Source organism: Alligator mississippiensis, chromosome 11 (assembly GCF_030867095.1).
Source record: "Alligator mississippiensis isolate rAllMis1 chromosome 11, rAllMis1, whole genome shotgun sequence".
Classification (NCBI taxonomy): Eukaryota; Metazoa; Chordata; order Crocodylia; family Alligatoridae; genus Alligator; species Alligator mississippiensis.
This window is the reverse complement of record NC_081834.1, coordinates 63,162,612-63,181,583: the sequence shown is the minus strand read 5'-3', so window position 1 is coordinate 63,181,583 and position 18,972 is coordinate 63,162,612. Positions and strand designations below refer to the sequence as shown.

Here is an 18,972-nt window from a genome sequence, read left to right as displayed (position 1 = left end):
TCCTTGGTACTCTGGGTAGTGCTCGGGGGAACAGGGCCTCTTCCATTCTCCGCAGGTCCCCCCAGTAAGTTTATAGACAGCCACCAGATCCCCTCGCAGCCTTCTCTTGTGGAGCCTGAACAGGTTCAGGTCCTGTAGCCTTTCCTCATAGGGCCTGCCCTGCTGCCCCCTGACCATTCAAGTGTTCCTCCTCTGGACCCTCTCCATGCAGGCCATATCCCTCCTGAAGTGTGATGCCCAAAACAAGATGCAGTACTCCAACTGAAAATAGGAAGCATTTAGCAGAAGATGGTTTCAATTGACTGACCTCTGGGTTATGGGCTCAGCATGCTTCTCCTGAGCCACTCTGCTACCAGTTCCTCAGCTCCACCTGACTCCCTCAGGCTTTGCCAGCTCTTAGCAGGGAAAAAAATTGCCAGTTTAAGGAATTCACACCCTTTATATCATTTGACCTAGAACTCATACATCCCCTCCTCCAGAGAAGAGGCCATCATAATATCCCAAGTGCTCTGATCTCACCCTTCCAAAGACCATCAGTAAAGTTCAGGCCATGTCCATATCATTCAAGGAAATTCAGAAATAAATTATTCCACCCACAATCATGGAAAAGGGCTGGCCAGCACTGACTATATTGTGACAATGAAGTGGTATGAGGCCTGGATTGCCATTAGCAGGTTCAGGGGACAGAGATTCTCACATGCACGCTCAACACATTCACAAACTTATGCTCCCAGCAGCTGATGTTGTCCAAAGCCAGGGGAAAACCCTCAGGGCAGGGCCCTGGAGACTGCTTCTGCAAGCACCTGGTGATGGGGGAGCCGAGCACAGTCTGTTCAGAGCTGTGGGGTGAGTCCAGGGGGAAGGAACCAAAGGTCACTTGAAGGGGGAAAGGAGGCCTGTGGCTTACAGGAGCAATTGGTGGCACCCCTCAGGTGAGCCCCTGTCAAAGCTTCACTCACTTTTGATTGCTGATGGATGCCACTTCCCCCTCACTGACAAAAGGAACCTGGTAGAAATGGGCTGAGGGAAGCAGCAGCTGTGGTTAGGTGTGCAAGGGAGAGGCTGACTTTGCTACAACTGGGCTGTAAGCCCACAAGGCTTGGGAAAAGCTTCCCTAAGGAAAGAGCTTGCACAACACACCATTGGCACCAGTCAGATATTTTATTGGCCAGAAAGGCCGTCACCCCCCAGCAGGACAGAAAGCTGCCAAAGGAGTGATCCAGAGTGGTAGTGGCAGCAATTACAACAGCACAAACTCCATCCCATGTTTCAATGCAACTGGCCCAGCCCCAACTCTTTCCATCCAACAGCCCCATGGGCCACCCCAAGCACCCCGACCACTGCTACAAGCTGACCCTGCCAGGGACTGCTCTCAATTGGAACAAAGTGACCAAAAACTCAGAGACCCACTAGGACTAGCTTTGCGACAGGATGTAGCATGTATTTCCTGGGCAACATTGAGTGCCTCCATCTTGTGACACGTTTCCACCCCCCAAGCTGATGAGAGCCATGCTGGTCATTTCTATGGAAAATTAGCTTTAGTCAAAGGCCCCAGGGGAGGTTAATTCTTACATGCAGCAGTTGTCACAGCCAACAGCCTTGTTACAGCTCCCCACATGTGTCAGATGAGAGTCCCTTGAAGATCACCCAAAAGCAGTAGCACTGGGGAGTGCAGATGTGGTGCAGGCTTAGACAGAGACGAGTCAGCCACAGCAGTCCAGGTGACAATACAGGGAAAGTGAGAAGAGCTCCAGACACAGGGACAGGTGCCAGGAGACCCCACCTAGAAAATGACACTGGACAATGCAAGCCCGAAGCTGCAGGATCTAACTGAAGAGCCCTGCAGAGAGAAAGGGGAGAGATGTCAGCACAGGGCAGGGACTAGTGGCACTGGGGAAGGGCTGTGGGGGAGGGCTTGACAGGCTTCAGGGCCTCCCCCCACAAGTGTCTGGAGACTCCAGATGGAGAGATGCTAAGAAAGGGCCCAGGATGCTCTGGCCCTGGGAACAGCTCAAGGATCCACCTGAATAGTGGCGATGAGGGAGATGGAGACTCCTCCTCTTCCTCACTGAAAATGTTCCATGTTCCAGCTCCCACCCAGGTTGGGCTGGGAAAGTGCCAGGGTGAAGGGGCAGCATCAGCCACTTCATGAACACCTCATGCAACCCATGGTCCCTGAGGGAAAGGGTGCTTCATTGGGGTAGGATGAGATGGAAATTACCTATTGGTTGGGGAACAGGCTGGCCTGGAAAACAAGGAGAAACAGTCAGAGTCTGGGCAGCGGCAGTCCATTCCTTAGAGATCAAAGCTCCTGCCCAAGGCTTGAGAAATGGAGCACACCTCCTTAGGGAGCCCAAATCCCTCATTCAAAGCCCACATTGCTGTCTTGCCAAAAGCAGGGCTGGATATAGGGAGTCACTGTGTGGATGTCTAGATATTTCCCTGAACTGAACCTATGCAGTTTGCTCTCCATTAAGAGAGAATGAAAAGCTATGATCAGTTCTGGCATGGTTACACATGTGTGAACCACAGGGTCAGCCAGGACAGTTTGTATTTTTATTATTAGCCAAGATAGGCAGGGAGGTACGGACAGAATCAAGGGTCAGGAACAGCCCTAGACCAAAGAATGGCTAAGCATGTTTTGGAGAAGCCCTGACTGTCAGAAGGACAGTTACCTTATTCACATGACACACTTGTGTTTTCCAGTAATATCAGTAATTCAAAGTTTAGGAACTAGGTGGCAGTGGAGGGAAGACTTGGATGAAGAAACAGATTCTGAACAGCTTGGATAAAACAAGATACTGTCATTTCTCTCACACCATGACCATTTTCCCTTAAAAAAAAACAGTTGCTGGATATAGTGCTGAGCATTATATGTGAGGCATACGGTAAGAGCAGCTTCTGCTGCTTCAAAGGCAAAACTGAAAGTGCAAGTGAAAGTTGCATGGACCTCAGAGTGGTCAGGGCCACGAGCAGTCCTCTCTCCCTCCTTCTCCCCATCTCCTGACTCCAGGAATGGTCTGTTATTCTCCACTCTGCCTTTCAAAACCAAGGGGTATATTTTCTTTCAGGCTCTGTTGTAGGTGAGACAATCCTCCGCCTTTTCCACATCCCTCACCGATTATCAGGGTTAAGGGTGAATCCAGAAAAACTGACACCTGCAGGCCTTTTGCACCTGCAAGGCTGAAAGGCTGAAGACATAAATTATATTGCACTGAACACAAACAGGCTGACCCACCAGCTGGCAAAGCTTCCTCTGCTGGAGCAGCAAGGTCTGGGCCGAGGGCCGCTGGAACTAAGATAGCAAGTTTTCTCCAAGGACAATCTTGGTCTGTCCCAGCAGACAAGCAACAGCAGAATAGAGGAGAAAGGTATGGAGCTGAGGGACCCCCCAATATTACATCACCATGAAGTCGCACAGTGTGTTACACCCAGGTGCCCCAACCCTATTGGACCTGTCCCCTCCTAACCCAGGGTCACTGCCTTGCAGCAGAGGATAGGAAATGCCCTGAGATAAGGCAGTGGCAGCTCTGCCTACCCATGGCCCCTGCTTTGTCCTGCCCCTCAGAGGAGGGAGGGACAGTGGGATCCATCCCGGCCCCAGGACACAAGAAGGTGGGAAGCTCCTGCCATATTCCAAGGCAGAACCTGCTGGGAGCTGAGAGAGAGGGGAGCCTCCAGCCAGGCCCCCAGGTCCAGCCCTAGTTCCACCACCCCATCCATGCCGCACTCACCTTTCTTGTTCCTTAGGTAGACGAGGAGTCCCAGTGCCAGGAAGATCAGCCCCATCATGAAGCCCCCAATCCCCGTCAGCATCTTTCTCCTGGCTGAGTCCGACTTTGCCTCTGTGGGGATAGCAACCCAAAGGCTCAGTCCAGGCTATCATGCCCTGCTCACATGCCTGCCCTCTGCCTCTGGGCTGGGAAGTAGCTTTGACCCAAGCCAGTGGTGATACATAGGGGGTGCACAGGGGTGCATGTGCACCCCCTAAGAGCACTGGTGCATCCCCTGACTGGCCACACTCACTGCTTCGGTGATGGGCAGGGGGAGCAGGCAGGAGGACCACTGCCTCCGCTGCAAGCACTGGCCAATAGATGCAGCCACTCCCAGGAGTGGACGGGTTGCTGAAGCCACTCCCGGAAGTGGTTGCAGCGATCGGCCGCAATGATCAGCTGTCGCATAATCAGCCACAGGAGTCCACCCAGGCAGCAAAATCGGCAGCAAATTTGACCACAGGGGGACTGGTTGCAAAGAGGGCATGTACACCCCCACCCCACTAAGGCAGCACCAGTTGCCCATGACACAAGCTATCTCCTTAGGGTATGGACAGAATGAGGGGTGTTCCTGAGGGGCTCAAGAGCTACCCCAGTCCCCCCAGGCTCTTGCCCCAGGCCACAGTTAGGGAGCCCATCAGGCTGCTGTGCTCCACCTGGCAGGTGTAGACGTCCCCACTCCGGGGGGTCATTTCCAGCATCACCAGGATCTGGAAGGTCCAGTCTCCATTCTGCATCAGCTCCGTGGACACCACTCCGGCCGTCTGCTCCTGCCTGTTCTTCAACCACTTGACCTCAATCCCGCCAGGGTAAAACCCTGTCACAAAACAAACTAGTGTGTCCAGGTGGACCTTGGCCCCTGATTTTGTTGGGGAGACTTTCACCTTGGGCTTCACTGGGAGGGGAATATATGGAGAGAATGAGCTAGGAATGAGAATGATTCCTCCCCCAGCAAAAGTTTTCTACCCCCATCCCAAACCCTCATCAGTCCCCCTCTCACCCTCGACTCTTGGATTCATTTATATCTTGTAATTTGGTAGGACTCTAAGATTGCTCCGTTATCTCACATATCACACACACCGTTTTTTTTTCCCCCCAAGAACAGGTGCTGTGCTTTGTAATGAGCGTCTTGACTGAGAAATACAGTAAGGACACTTTCCTAGCAGAAGTAAAAGTAAAATCTTCAGGGACACTAAAGAAGCTTCAAGCAAGAAGCAGCCTCATCTCTCCCTCTTCCCCCACTGCTACTCAGGTACTTATGACAAGGAAAGACTTTTTTTTTTCCTTTTGATTCTGTCTTTCTAAAGCAAGATGTGTCTCATTCTGTGCTGCATGTTGTGTGCAAGAAAATACAGTATTTGCTGAATTAAATCTAAGCTTCAAATCATATTACTTTTTTTAAATACAAACTTGCTGCAGAGAAGTGGTACCTTAAGCCCCTAAATAAGAACAAAAAATTTCCTGAAGCACTTAAATGAAGTCCTAGTGCTCAAAATGCAGAAGCATCTTCCAAAAGTTCTGGATTCCTCTTCAAAGAGCTCAGGGGGAAACTGCTCCATTTTGGAGACGAAGCTCTATGACTGCAGCACGATATTTCTTGTCCTAACTTATTGGCTTCCTATTGTGGACACCAAGAGGTTTTGGTAGGAGTCCCTGAGACTGCAAAACACATCCCAGGTTTGGGACACAGCTTCTTCCCCAGGAGATGCTTTGCATTTCTCATAAGAATAACATTTTTGTTGCCACCAGAATGCAGCAACTTGCCCAATACGAGGAGCAGCAAGCTTGTCATGTAGGGGATGAGTGAAACCCTTCTGATTTTGTAGCATACTAGAAATAGGACATTGCCCCATATCTGTCTCAGGGTCCCGGTAAACCCCCCAGCTGTGGTGCCCCCTCCCACAGCAGGGAGCTGCCTCTACTCCAGGGGGAAAGGCTCCACAGGGCTGTGAGTCCCCTGGTTCCTGGCTGTGACCCCAGGGCCCCTACCCTCAGGCAAACTTGGTTGTACGAAAGATTTCAGGAGTCCTGATTTCAGTCACTGGTGGATGCCACCCACCTGTCCCCAGGACCCACAGCCATTTGCCATCCAGAGCAACCCCAAGAGTGGAGAAAAGAAGACTGCCCCCCCCAATCCCATAGCCCCCATTATTGTGTCCCTCCCCTCTCAGTCCCAGTGGGTCCTGATGCTCCTGGACCATTTCTGAAACCACCGGTATCACCCAAATACCTCCAACTGCCTCCCGCTCCAGGGAGTGTCCCTGCAGCTCCCTCATGGGTCCTGCCCCCTGTGGTGTGGCAGTGCAACCCCCCACAAGTACAGTGCTGTGCCCCCACCTGCCCTGCACCCATCTTATTCCTACTTCTCTCAACTTGGTGCTTCTGACTCCAGCCCAGTGCCACCTTCTGTCCACCTCTCCCCACAGCTCCTGAGCCCACCAAACTACCTCCTTTCACTGGATCCATGTGATCCTTTGGCCCTTCCCACATCAAATGAGCCCCCTTCCTTTGCCCTTCCTCCTGTGGGAGCAGCTCTGCCTCTGCCCTGCTTGCATGCATGGAGGCAGCTGTCTCTGACCACTAGTGGGGATAGAAGTGGGGAGGGGGGCATGGGAAAGTCTCCCCTGCAGTTACTTGTCCTCACGACCACCAAACACTGCCCCAGTCTCCAGGGACGCACCTGTTCTGGCCACTGAATAAGGTGTGATCGCCTGGTAGTCGTGTCGGCAGAATGTGTTCACTGAGCCCTGTCTGTACTCCAGTACGTCCTTCTGGCTGTTCCAGTACCTGGCATAAGGCTCGCCCAGCTCTGTGTCGGCCACCCACCTGCCCTCATCACTGTCGAAGTGAATGAACTGCTCCTGGTTCCAGATCTCCCGGTCCAGATACCTCACCCGGCGGGAGCCATTGGTGTAGTGACACTCTTGCTTGCCCTGTACCATGAAATGCTCTGAAGTCGGGGGAAGGGGGGCAAAGCAAGTGTAGGTCAGGGACTCGTCCACAGAGATGGTCAGTAAGAAGTTAATGGGATTGGCTCAGCAGCCCTGCCCACTGCCTTCCCCTGCACCCCAGGAACTGCAGAGCTGCCCCCCCGGCACTGTTGTGGCTCTGCTCTCACCACCCCCACCACCCCGCCAGCTGGCTCCATTTCCTGCCCCACCGTGAATATCATGCTACTTTCCAGCTTCTACTCCCACAGCACCACTGTGATCCCCCTGACCCAAACATAGATTTCATAGATTTCGTAGACATTAAGACTGGAAGGGACCTCGGAAGATCATCGAGTCCAGTCCCCTACCCCAGGGGCAGGAAGTCAGCAGGGCTTATAGGATCCCAGCAACATAAACATCCAAATGTCTCTTGAAGGCATTCAAAGTGGGTGCTTGAACCACCTGTGACAGCAATCTATTCCAGACCTTGGGGGCTTGGACAGTGAAGAAGTTCTCCCTTATGTCCAGCCTGAAACGGTCGTGGAGGAGTTTGTGACCGTTCGATCTTGTTATCCCTTGGGGCACTCTAGTGAACAGACGTTCCCCTGCAGATGCTTTTGCCCCCTTGCTCCTGCCCCTGCAGCACCATTGTGACCCTGCTGCCCATGTCCACATTTTGCCCAACACATGGAGAACCCGTCTTCCCCCAGCCATCTGTCCCCTGCCTCTGCTCCACCAGTGAGAACCTACTGGCCTCACATCACCTCCTGCCCCTCTGGTGTCTCCCCAGGCCAGAGCCTGTGGGGAACCATCCCCCAACACCTGCCCAGCAAGGTGCTCCCTGGGGGTTACAGGTCTCTGCTTACCTGGATACCTCATGCAATGAGCCATGTGGGTTCTCAGGAACAACAATTTCACCAGCAGAGCCCCAGCCCAGCAGCTCCCAGCCCCCAGGCTCTCACTTGTCCCCATCGCTGCTCAGGAGACAGAGCTGAGAAGCCAGCAGTTCCCCCCAAACTGAGAACTTCTCTGCCAAGCTCTGAGCATGATTTCTTCCAAGATGCTGTCCCAGCCCCATGGATTGGGAAGCCCCAGCCTAAGAGACCAATCAGCATCAGATCTGAGCAGCATCATCTGTCTCTAGTCAGAGCCAGGCTCAGCAGGGCTCCACCACACATTTTTCCTTCCTGCAGCAGAGTCAAACCCTGGGGATAGGCTGCAGGGCTCTGCCAGCACCTGCCCTGGACCCATGACAGCTCACATGGTTGCAGAATTGACATGGATCTGGGGGCAGCCCAGGGTGCAGCCCTCCCCAGAACAGACAGCCCACCCAGCTACCTCAACACCCTTGGGTGGAGGGCAACACCCTTCGGTGAAGGGCATCTGGACATGCAGATTTAAAAATGTCTAGCCCTTCCAGAAGATACAACATAAGACATCGAGTGGGTAAGGTAACCAGTAGGGTGAAAGTGCTAGACTTTAGGAAAGCTGATCTCAATGAACTCAGGTGATTAGTCAAGGACGCACTGCAGAGTAGGAGTTTTGAAGGGATGGGAGCCCAAGAAGGGTGGCTGTGCCTTAAGGAAACGATCCTTCGGGCACAAAGCGAGACGATTCCCGAGCGAGGCAAAAGAGGGAAAGGGGCCAGGAGGCTTCCCTGGCTGACCAGAGAAATCCAGGGCAGCCTAAGGGCCAAAAGGGGAGCGCACGGGCCAAGTCCCGGAGGACTGGAAAAGGGCCAATGTGGTCCCCATTTTCAAACAGGGGAGGAAGGAGGACCCAGGCAACTATAGGCCAGTTAGTCTCACCTCCATCCTTGGCAAAGTCATTCAAAAAATTATCAAGGCTCACATTTGTGAGAGCCCGGCAGGACAAATTATGCTGAGGGTAAACCAGCATGGGTTCATGGCAGGCAGATCGTGCCTGACCAATCTAGTCTCTTTCTATGACCAGGTTACAAAACGCCTGGACACAGGAGGAGGGGTGGATGTCGTATACTTAGACTTCAAGAAGGCCTTCAATACGGTATCCCACCCCATACTGGTGAACAAGTTAAGAGGCTGTGATGTGGATGACTGCACAGTCCGGTGGGTGGCAAACTGGCTGGAGGGTCGCACCCAGAGACTTGTGGTGGATGGGTCGGTCTCGACCTGGAAGGGTGTGGGTAGTGGGGTCCCGCAGGGCTCGGTCCTTGGACCGATACTCTTTAATGTCTTCATCAGTGACTTGGACGAGGGAGTCAAATGTACTCTGTCCAAGTTTGCAGATGACACAAAGCAATGGGGAAATGTGGACACGCCGGAGGGCAGGGAACAGCTGCAAGCAGACCTGGACAGGTTAGACAAGTGGGCAGAAAACAACAGGATGCAGTTCAACAAGGAGAAATGCAAAGTGCTGCACCTAGAGAGGAAAAATGTCCAGCACACCTACAGCCTAGGGAATGACCTGCTGGGTGGCACAGAGGTGGAAAGGGATCTTGGAGTCCTAGTGGACTCCAAGATGAACATGAGCCGGCAGTGTGACGAAGCCATCAGAAAAGCCAATGGCACTTTATCGTGCATCAGCAGATGCATGACGAATAGGTCCAAGGAGGTGATACTTCCCCTCTATCGGGCGCTGGTCAGACCGCAGTTGGAGTACTGCGTGCAATTCTGGGCACCGCACTTCAAGAGGGATGCGGATAACCTGGAGAGGGTCCAGAGAAGGGCCACTCGAATGGTTAAGGGCCTGCAGACCAAGCCCTACGAGGAGAGACTAGAGAAACTGGACCTTTTCAGCCTCCGCAAGAGAAGGTTGAGAGGCGACCTTGTGGCTGCCTATAAGTTCATCACGGGGGCACAGAAGGGAATTGGTGAGTATTTATTCACCAAGGCGCCCCCGGGGGTTACAAGAAACAATGGCCACAAGCTAGCAGAGAGCAGATTTAGATTGGACTTTAGGAAGAACTTCTTCACAGTTCAAGTGGCCAAGGTCTGGAACGGGCTCCCAAGGGAGGTGGTGCTCTCCCCTACCCTGGGGGTCTTCAAGAGGAGGTTGGATGAGTATGTAGCTGGGGTCATCTAGACCCAGCACTCTTTCCTGCTTATGCAGGGGGTCGGACTCGATGAACTACTGAGGTCCCTTCCGACCCTAACATCTATGAATCTATGAATCGATGAATCCCTAAGTACATCTGCACTGACTGAAGGCCTGAAAGAGCTATCCCCAAATGGCTTGATGATTCAAAGAGCAACAACAACTAAAAGAAACAGCTCATCAAGGGCTCCTTAAACCATGTTCTGGTGGGTTTGAGGGCATGGGGAGGGGTTCTGAGCACCAGAACAACTTCCCTCGCTCACAAGGCAGTGCTCTCCTGTGTCACAACTCCCAGCTCAGCCCTTGGGCTCTGGGCACATCGATCTGTGTGGGCTCTCCAGGTTCCAAAAAGCCCCAGTGTTTTTGCTGCCCTCACCTCAGGTTCTGAGGTGCTCCACCATCCCATAGTACCATCTTTGTATGTCAAATAGTGGAGAGCTCTCACTCACAACTTCAGAGGAGTCCCTCATCCCCAAACCCCTCTCTGTTGTCTGCCCACTTAGAACAAGTGGGGACAGGTCCAAGGGGCCGGTCTTCAGTGCCAAGTGCCTCAGCTCCAATGGATTCCCTCAGGTCTTGCCATCTCTTAGCAGAGGAGATAATGCCACCTGCTCCCTCTGTCTATGTCTATGCCACCTGCTCCCTCTGTCTATGTGACTGGCATCACATACCTGGGTGAGGGGCTTCCTTCCTGGTGGGCTAGAGTCTGCCTGGCAACTAGTGATGTATTTCAAATTGGTTGGCTCACAGCCAACAGGTGCTGGCCTCCATTGGACCAGGTAAATGAGGTCACAAGGGCTATATAAGTTAAGGACTGCCTGCGGGGGGAGGCGGGGCAGGCAGCAACCATGAGGGATACTCAGGAACGAAGAAGAGCTGTACCATCTGAAACTGGCTCTCTATCTCAAAACTCATGATCAAGGAACTACTTGCCTCCAGAGGGAATCTCCACCTGCCTCTGGATGATACTTGTGGGTAAGCTACCTGAGATCCAACTAGATATATCGCTTGCAGTAACTCAGATGCGAGATGAAAGGCTACCCCAGCCACAGGAGTTTGCTCTATGGGATTTCTCTGATATTGCTCTACCCTGTACCCTATTCTACCCCTACCCTCTGTAACCAATAACGTTCTCCTTTGTACCTGGTGTGGGAGACTTATTGAGGGGTGGGTTCAATTATGCCCAGGAGGCCCCTTGGGTCTACAGACTAAGGGAGACTATCCTTTTTAGCCCCCGACTGGGGGAAGTGCCCCACGTTCTTGTATTGGGTCGAACACCCATAGGACTATTAGGACTGTGTTTTCCCGAGGACACAGGACCCATCCTGACAACCATCCTGGTCCCAGCCACGTGCTGCTGCTGGGCCCAGGCCGGCAGCAGTGTCAGGATGGGGCTGGGACCTGAGCAGGTCCTGGCACTGCAGACAACCCTGGCAGCCAGCTGGGGCTGGACTGGGCCCAGCCCCCAGCCACTGAAGTGGCACCAGCTGCCAGCAGGCCTGGCCCCAGCCCTCACCACCATTGTGGGCCCCAGCACAGTGCCACTGCCAGGTTGGGGTTATCACCAGTGTTGGGATGGGGCTAGGGTCTGCACAACGCCGGGGCCGTGGACCTGTGTGGGACTCAGCCTCATCCCAGCACTGCCAAAGGCCCTGGCCATGTGCTGCTGGTGGGCCCCGCGCCTCAGCCTGGTGCTGCCACTGGCCCCATCCCAGCACTAGCAACAGCCCAGCTGCAGCCCTAGCCCTGTGCTGCTGTGGGCCCATCCTGGTGCTGCCAGCAGGCCCCAGCCCCTGCTCCAGCTGCAGCCCCATGCTGCCCATAGCCAGGCTCCAGCCCAAGTTCCCTGTTGCCTGTGGGTCCCAGCACCAGCCCCATGATGCCGGGTGGCCCTGGCCCCACAGCCCCAGGGCTGCCGCTGGGCCCTGTGGCGGGCCAGTAGGGGACACTCCTGATTTGAGCCGCCCACCTCACTGCACCCAACCACCTTCCAGGCTCTGAGTGCCTCCCTGGGGTGCCTCCCATCCGGCCGACCCCTTCCCTGGAGCACACCTGCTAGCCTGGGGTTCCCGCTGCCACCATCCAAGGCTCTGGACTCACTTCTGGCTCTGCGCACCTTGGAGAACACAGGCCTGATCGTCCAATGGGTCCTAGACCCAATACAGGCACCTGGGGCACTTCCCCAAGTCAGGGGCTTATTAGGAAAGTCTCCCTTAGTCCACAGACCTAAGGGCCCTCCTCGGCATAATTCAGACCCACCCCTCAATAAGTCTCCACACTGGTCACAAGGAGAACTTTATTGATTACAGGGGGTAGGGTGAAAACAGGGTAAAAGGTAAAGCAGTATCAGAGGAATATCATAGAAATATCAGAGGAATATCATAGGAATCCCATAGAGCAAACCAGTACAGCTGAGGTAGCCTTTTGATCTCACATCTGAGTTACTGTAAGCTAAATATCTAGTCAGATCTCGAGTAGCTTACTCACACGCATCGTCCAGAGGTGGTTGGAGTTTCCCTCTGGAGGCAGGGCACTCTTAGAGCATGCGGTGATGAGGAGAGAGCCTGTTTCAGATGGTGAAGTTCCTCTCCCTGTTTCAGATTCACGTGGATGACCGCATGGCTAAAGGCTGCCTTCTTCCTGGACCGGGCTGTTAAATAACCTTTCTGACCTCAGCAGCCCGGTCCAATCGAAGCTGCCAGTGCTGGCCACAAGCCACCCAATTTAAAAAGCATCACTTGTCAACTGGGCCGGTGAGTGGGGCTTTTCCCTCCCCCTCCCCAGGTGACCAGAGCATCCACATCCGAGGCACCAGGCTTTTGTCATGTAGGCAGGGAGGGAGATCCCTGTCCCTGAGGGATCCAACACCAGCCTCTCACGCTGGCAGAGACAGATTTCTGGAGAGGGGCACAGAGGGCGGCATTTCTGCCACAGGCCCCGGCCCCAGCCCCACACTGCCCATGGCCCCAGCCCCAATGGGCGCAGTGCTGTCTTTCCAGAACCCAGGGCCAGGAGAAAGCCAGGGCCAGTGTTGAGAAGGCAACAGCAGAGTCTGACGGAGATCCCATTATCCTCACAAATGATGACTTGCAAGTAACAGCAGTAGTATTAGTAGTGTTCTGCATTTTTGGTTTTTACAGATTTACACAGATAAATTTTCCAGGGCAGGGAAGGGAAGGGGCAGAGGGAGAACATGTGGTCACTGTGGCAGGTCCTGTACCGACAGGTGAAGCCCTTCTGAGCTCCTGCAGATCAGGTCCCTTCTGCACGTTCCCCCCTGCTCCCTGTCCCCCACCCCCCCATTCCTCTCCCCACCCTCAAACCTTGCCTCTCCCCAGCCTGTGCTTGGGGACCCCTTCTCTGCCACTTTTCCCTGCTTTCTGAGCTTTTGCCCCTGGGCTCTGGCATCCTCCCTTGCTCTGCACCTCCCCCACTCCTGCCTGTGCTCTCCCTTTGCTTCCTGCTGCCTCCCTCCTCCAGAGCCCCTTACCCTGGTCTCTGCCACCTCCCCCTGCCTTAGGACTTGCCTTCAGCCCCTCCAGGGCTGTTCTGGCCCCCCTGGGGCTGATTTTGGGGCTGTTTTAACCCCCTCCCAGTCCCCAGCTTCAGTCTGAGGCTTCTTTTCCCCCCTCCTGTAGCAGCCCCTGTGGGACAGTTAACCCTTTCCTGCCCCGGAGGGCTGCCAGCAGCCTGGGCACTTGGCACAGGGATGTCTCTGCAGACGTGCCCCTCAGCCATGGCCTACAGGTGCATGCCCCTCTCCACATCAGGATGGAGGCCTTTGCCATTGCTCTGGTGGACCTGGTGGAACACCACAACTTCCGGTATGCATCCCAGGTAAACTCAGTGCCCATCATCTACCCGAGCTCCCCCGGCCTGGTGAGGGAGGTGTGTGCCGCAGGGCTGGCGGTCTTGGCATCCACTACCTGGCCACGCCCCTGGAAACCCTGGCAGTGTGGGTGCTGGCCTCCAACATCCCTCCACACCTGGCAGACCAGCAATTCACCAAAGTGCATGAGCGCTATGACATCCTCATCAGCCCCTGGAGCAGGCTGAACCATGAAGAGCAGGGACCCCAGGCTCAGGCACATCCTGTCCTTCCAGAGACAGGTGTTCATGCTCCTCAAGGGGGGTCCAGACCCTGCCTCTCTCCATGACCTTTGTGGTGGATGGGAGGCCGTATGTGGTCAACTTCTCCCAGGGCGGGACCACATGCCACCACTGCGGCAGCACCTCCCACCTGGCTGGTTGCCTAGTCCCCCTGGGACAGTCAGCCGGGACACCAGCTGCTGCATCCACCTCTGGTGCAGGAGCCTCATTGAAGGGTGCAGCTAGGGGCTACTCCCCACTCTCCTCCACCCCTGCTCCATCCAGGGGGATCGACACCTCTGGCATGAGCATGCCACCCTGAGGGGGCCTAGGATGTCCTCCCAGCCTCCTCCTGCCTCATCAAGGCTGACGCCTAACCCAGTGGAAGGGCTGGGGACTCCTCTCAGCCCCCTCCTGCCCCGTCTCCTCTGGGGCAGCTGGTTCCTCGGATGCTAATGACCCACTGGGTGCAGTGGCCATGGCCTCCTCTCAGGCTCCCTCCACCCTCCATCCTCCACCCACCTGATGTGGCTGCCCCCCACAGTGTGCGGGCTTCATCTGATGGAGGAGCTGGGACGTCCTTCCAGTCCCCCCAGTCCCAGTTCCATCCGGGGTGGCTAGCATCTTGGATGCTGGAGCCCTGTCAGATGGAACAACCGAGACCCCCTCTCCACCTCCCTCCACCCCTGCCTCAGTTGAGGTGCTGGGCCCGGAGGTAGCGAACCCCAAGCAGCCTGGCCCACCCTCTTTGGGGGAGGCACCACCTAACCCTAAGAAAGCCAAGAACAAGAGGTGGAAGGGAGCTACCCAAGAGCCCCAGCCCCTTTAGCGCCCATCTCTGACAGTGCCAGGGACTCTGACCCCACCCTGCTTGCCCCACTGGTGACCCCACCACCTCAGGCCATGACTGAGGATATCCCAGTGGCACAGGGGGTACCAGAGGAGTCTGGCAGCCCCTTGTGCCCATCCCAGCCCGTGAGACTTGTGAGCAGTGGGGTGGAAATAGACTGCCTGATCACCAGGATATGGCAGAGGGGCCCGCCACCCCCCCCCCACTTGCTCCTCTGCCCACCAAGGCCAACGATGAGGAGATGGAGTGCCTGCCCTCTGAGCTCTGCAAGAAGCCCCAGGAGCGGGATGACATTTGCCCCCCAAAGCGAATAGGGATCGATCTCCTGGAGACAGTCCTCAACCCGGATGCTGAGTGGGGCCTGCTAGGGAGCCTGACGATTGAGGTCACTTTCACCAGTCTCACTAGTAGGTCCCCTCCCAGGGTGAGGCCCCACTGGTTCTCAGTCAGGAACATCCAGCTCCTGCTGGAGTAACCCCTGCTGGGTGGCCCCCAACTATGTAGGCCTCTGCAACCTCTTAGAGAAGACCAAGGGCCAGAGGAATGTGGCAGAGAGTATTCAGCAATGGTGACCAGACCCCACACAGTTTGCCCACACCACCAGGGATGCAGTGAGGCTCATACACTGGGATCCAGGCATGTGTCAACATGTCTTCCAGCTTGAGAAGTCGGTGACCCGGGTGAGGGAGGTGTGGGGCTGGGGCAGGTCCACAAAACAGAATAGGGCAAGGATAGGCCTTCCCATGTCTCTGTGGCTGCACCCTGCTCTATCACCTGCTCTCCGCCTATACCCTGCCTATCCTTCCTTTCTATTCTCCTGCTCAAGGCTGCTACTACAATTGCCTCACTGAACACCAATGGCTGCAGAGACCCGGTGAAGTGGACAGCCATCCTGGATGGTTTGCGGCAGAAGCAGCTGGTGATTGCCTTCCTCCAGGAGACACGCAGCAATATGTATGATCAAGACAACTGGCACACTGCCTGTAGAGGCCACTTGTTTCCAAGCCACAGTACCAACCTCAGTGCTGGGGTAGTGACCCTCCTCTTGACGCAGCTGCAATACGACTCAGCGGTGGCACGAGAGGTTGTCCCTGGCCAGCTGCTGACCATCCACATCACCCTGGCACACCAGAGCCTGCTCCTCGTAAACGTCTATGTGCCCACCAAGGGGAGGGAAAGGGTAGCCTTCTTGGAGACCCTGGGTGACCTACTGCATGACACCAGCAAGAGCAATGACCTGCTCCTCATGGGCAGGGCCTTCAATTGCACCATCGACATGTGGCTAGACCAGACAGGGTTGGAACCACACCTGCCTTCAGCTGCAAGCTGCAGGCCATGCTGGATGCAGCATATCTCATCGACGCCCGGTGGGTCGTCCTTGCCAATGCATACCAATACACCTGGGCAAAGATGAGCACCAGCGGGATCACCATGGCACACCTGAACCACCTCTACGTTGCCCAGCACCATCTACCATTACTGCACAACAGCTGCATCATCCCATCAGGCCTCTTGGACCATGCCATGGTCTGCTGTGAACTCAGCCTGCCCAGCAGGGCACTCACACAGGCCCCTTAATCGTGCCTCAACATCAGCCTGCTACAGGACACCTGTGGCAGGGCACTGTAGGTGCCTGCCACTTTAAGGGCCTGACCCAAGCTGCCAGCAGGTGCCTGATTGTAGCAGCCATTTTAGATTCCCAGCTGCCTTTATAATCAGATCAATTTCCTGCTGGCAGAGGTGGCAGCAATGCTGCCTAGCTGTAAGGCTGCAGCTATCATCCTGGAGGGAAGGGCAGGATTGCAGAGGATGGTTAGAGGCTCCTGACCCTGGGCATGACCTAAAACTACACCCTGCTGGAAGTGGGTGGCCTGGTGGGGCTCTCAGTGGCGTGGGAGCCCCAGGAAATGCCAGGTCAGTGACCACCCTGGTGAGAGGCGAGTAGGGGTGCCTTAACCCCAGCCCTCACCTTTGGGTAGGTAGAGAGCACCATCCATAGGCAAGCACAATGACCTGCTGCTCCAGGGGGGAAGTGAGAGTCCCCACGAGACCCTGGAGCACCTGTCATGGTGTGTGCTTTGAATAACATCTGAGGAGGAGTATAGGCCAGATAAGCTTCTAGAAGCACCTGAGCCATCTGGGGAGAGACCCTGCAGGGCCAGGCATGTTCCCAGGAGCACCTGAGGTGGGAATGGGGAACCCCACTCTAAGTGCAGGCAGGAGGTGAAGACCCCTCTCGAGGACTTGACTGGTCAATGCTGGGGCCAGGACCTAAGGATCAAAAGGGCCAGAGGCCCACTGCAAGGGATGCCCACAATGAGCGCAGAAGCTCAGGGTCCCCTCTGGGCCTGAGATGGGTCCAAGGCTTATGGAAGCCAAAGTCCCCACAGTTAGGGGCCACAGATAATGGGCGAAGGTGAAGGATTGTCTCGCCTACAACAGACCGAGGGAGAAAATGTACCCTTTCACTTGGAACAGAAGAGGGGAGAATAACAGACCTTTCCTGGAGGCAGGAGATGAGGAGCAGCAGCAGAAAGGAGAAAGCACTGCTCATGGATCTGCTCCCTGTGCGGCCTATGAAGCTTTACTCTTACCTGGGAGCTAGCAGGGGCTGTTTTTATCATATGTCTCGCATATAATGCTCATTGCAATTTCCAGCATCTATTTTTGGGTGTTTCTTTTTATTGTTTTTTAAGGAAAAGAGCCCGTGTTATGAGAGAGAGGATAGTAAGGATAGTCTCTTCTCTCTTTCCTCGATGCTGATCAGAATCAGTTTCCCAATTGTTGACATCCCTCGCCACCTCCTTCTTCCCTAGATTTTCAACTGCTGCATTTGGTTGAAAAGAAAACCATAGCATGGGCTCCTGCTAAATGTGCAGGGCCATGGTCTGGTCTGTGGGTGTTCCCAACACTTGATTCTGCCCCTATCTCCCTGCCTGTCTTGGGTCATATAATAAAGATACAGACATACCTTCCTAGCTGATACTGTGGCTCACACAAGTGTAGCCATGGTAGAACTGATCAACACTTAATGTTCTCTGGAAATAGAGACCAAAGCACATAGCAGTGAATCCACTTCAAGAAAATATCTACATGTGCATACAGTGAACCCCTATCTCCAGCCCTGTTTGAGTGAATCTATGATTTGGGTATTAAATGTGGGGATGAGGGGTCCCTAATAGGTCTGCCCCATGCCTCAGGGCTAGGGCAGGAGCTCTGATCTCTCAGGAAGGATCTGACCCTGCTCAGACTCTCACCATGTTTCTCCTTGTTTTCCAGGCTGCCCTGTTCCCCAACCAAAAGGTAATTGCCATCTCAGTCCACCCCTATGAAGCTACCCGCCCCCTCAGGGACCACAGGCTGCATGCTTAGACTCACTCCTAGCCATGGCCAAGACTTGTTGTGCCTGCAGGCTTCCCAGTGCTGCTGAGGTCTCCACCCACACTAAGTCCCCAACTCCGGGCTGTGAGGGCTCCCTAGCAATGGCAGCTGGGTATGGGGGCACCCCCACTTGTGGGGTGTGCTCCCTAGTGAAGTCTCTGGAAGGCCAGGAGTGGGAGCTCAAGGAGGAGGTACATCAGCTACACATGGTCAGGGCCCATGAAGACTACATTGATAGATACTGCCAGACCCTTCTCCAGGAGAAGAGAAGATGTAGGAGAAGGTGGCCATCAAGAAGACTGGCCACCAACACAACTGAAGCTAGGTGAAAGACGGTCATCTCAGGCTCCAGGGCATGCAGGGCTAGGGCTACTCTTCTCCTGGCACTGCACAACAGGTATGCTCCCCTGAAGCGATGGCAGGGAGAGCAACAGCCCAGAGATTTTTTTTTTTTTCAATTTGTATCCAAAGCCAAATTAGCCAAAACTAAATCCAAATCCAAAAGTCCAGAACTATGGGTGGCCCTACTACTGGCAAACATCCTCCACTCATAACTGGGGCTTCAGATGTTTCCAAACCCTTTGGCAGGCATCCTATTTGCAGGCCCAAGCCTGGGGGCTTGGGGTTTGGATGCCCCAGAGTTTTGCTTGCCATTAGCCTTAAGGACCCCAGAGCAAACAAGGGAAGAGACTCTTATTTCCATAAACTGAGCTAAACTGGGTACCTCAGTGGGTACTGAACCATGCCAGAAGAGCAGTTCTCCCTGGGTGCACTTTAGGCAAACTGCCTTCATGGACACAGATACGTGGTATTTCCCCTGCCCGGTTAAGAAGCCACTGCACTTGTCCTGAGTCTTCAAGAAGCTGAAAAGTGA

The 18,972-nt window shown here is 54.7% G+C and overlaps 1 protein-coding gene and 1 non-coding gene across 2 annotated transcripts; both read right to left on the bottom strand.

Annotated features, from left to right (window-relative positions):
* Positions 1–1,182: 1,182 nt before the first annotated feature.
* On the bottom strand, positions 1,183–4,513 carry LOC102561933 (uncharacterized). The gene is made up of 3 exons (XR_009455770.1): positions 4,430–4,513; positions 2,024–3,845; positions 1,183–1,840 (listed from the first exon to the last, which is right to left on the bottom strand). It is a non-coding gene; the product is annotated as an uncharacterized LOC102561933 (transcript).
* A 1,717-nt stretch (positions 4,514–6,230) lies between these two features.
* On the bottom strand, positions 6,231–6,728 carry LOC132243327 (HLA class II histocompatibility antigen, DRB1 beta chain-like). Its single transcript, XM_059715278.1, has one exon. The coding sequence runs from the start codon at positions 6,713–6,715 to the stop codon at positions 6,404–6,406; it is 312 nt and encodes a 103-aa protein (XP_059571261.1). The 5' UTR covers positions 6,716–6,728; the 3' UTR covers positions 6,231–6,403.
* Between the last annotated feature and the right edge of the window lie 12,244 nt (positions 6,729–18,972).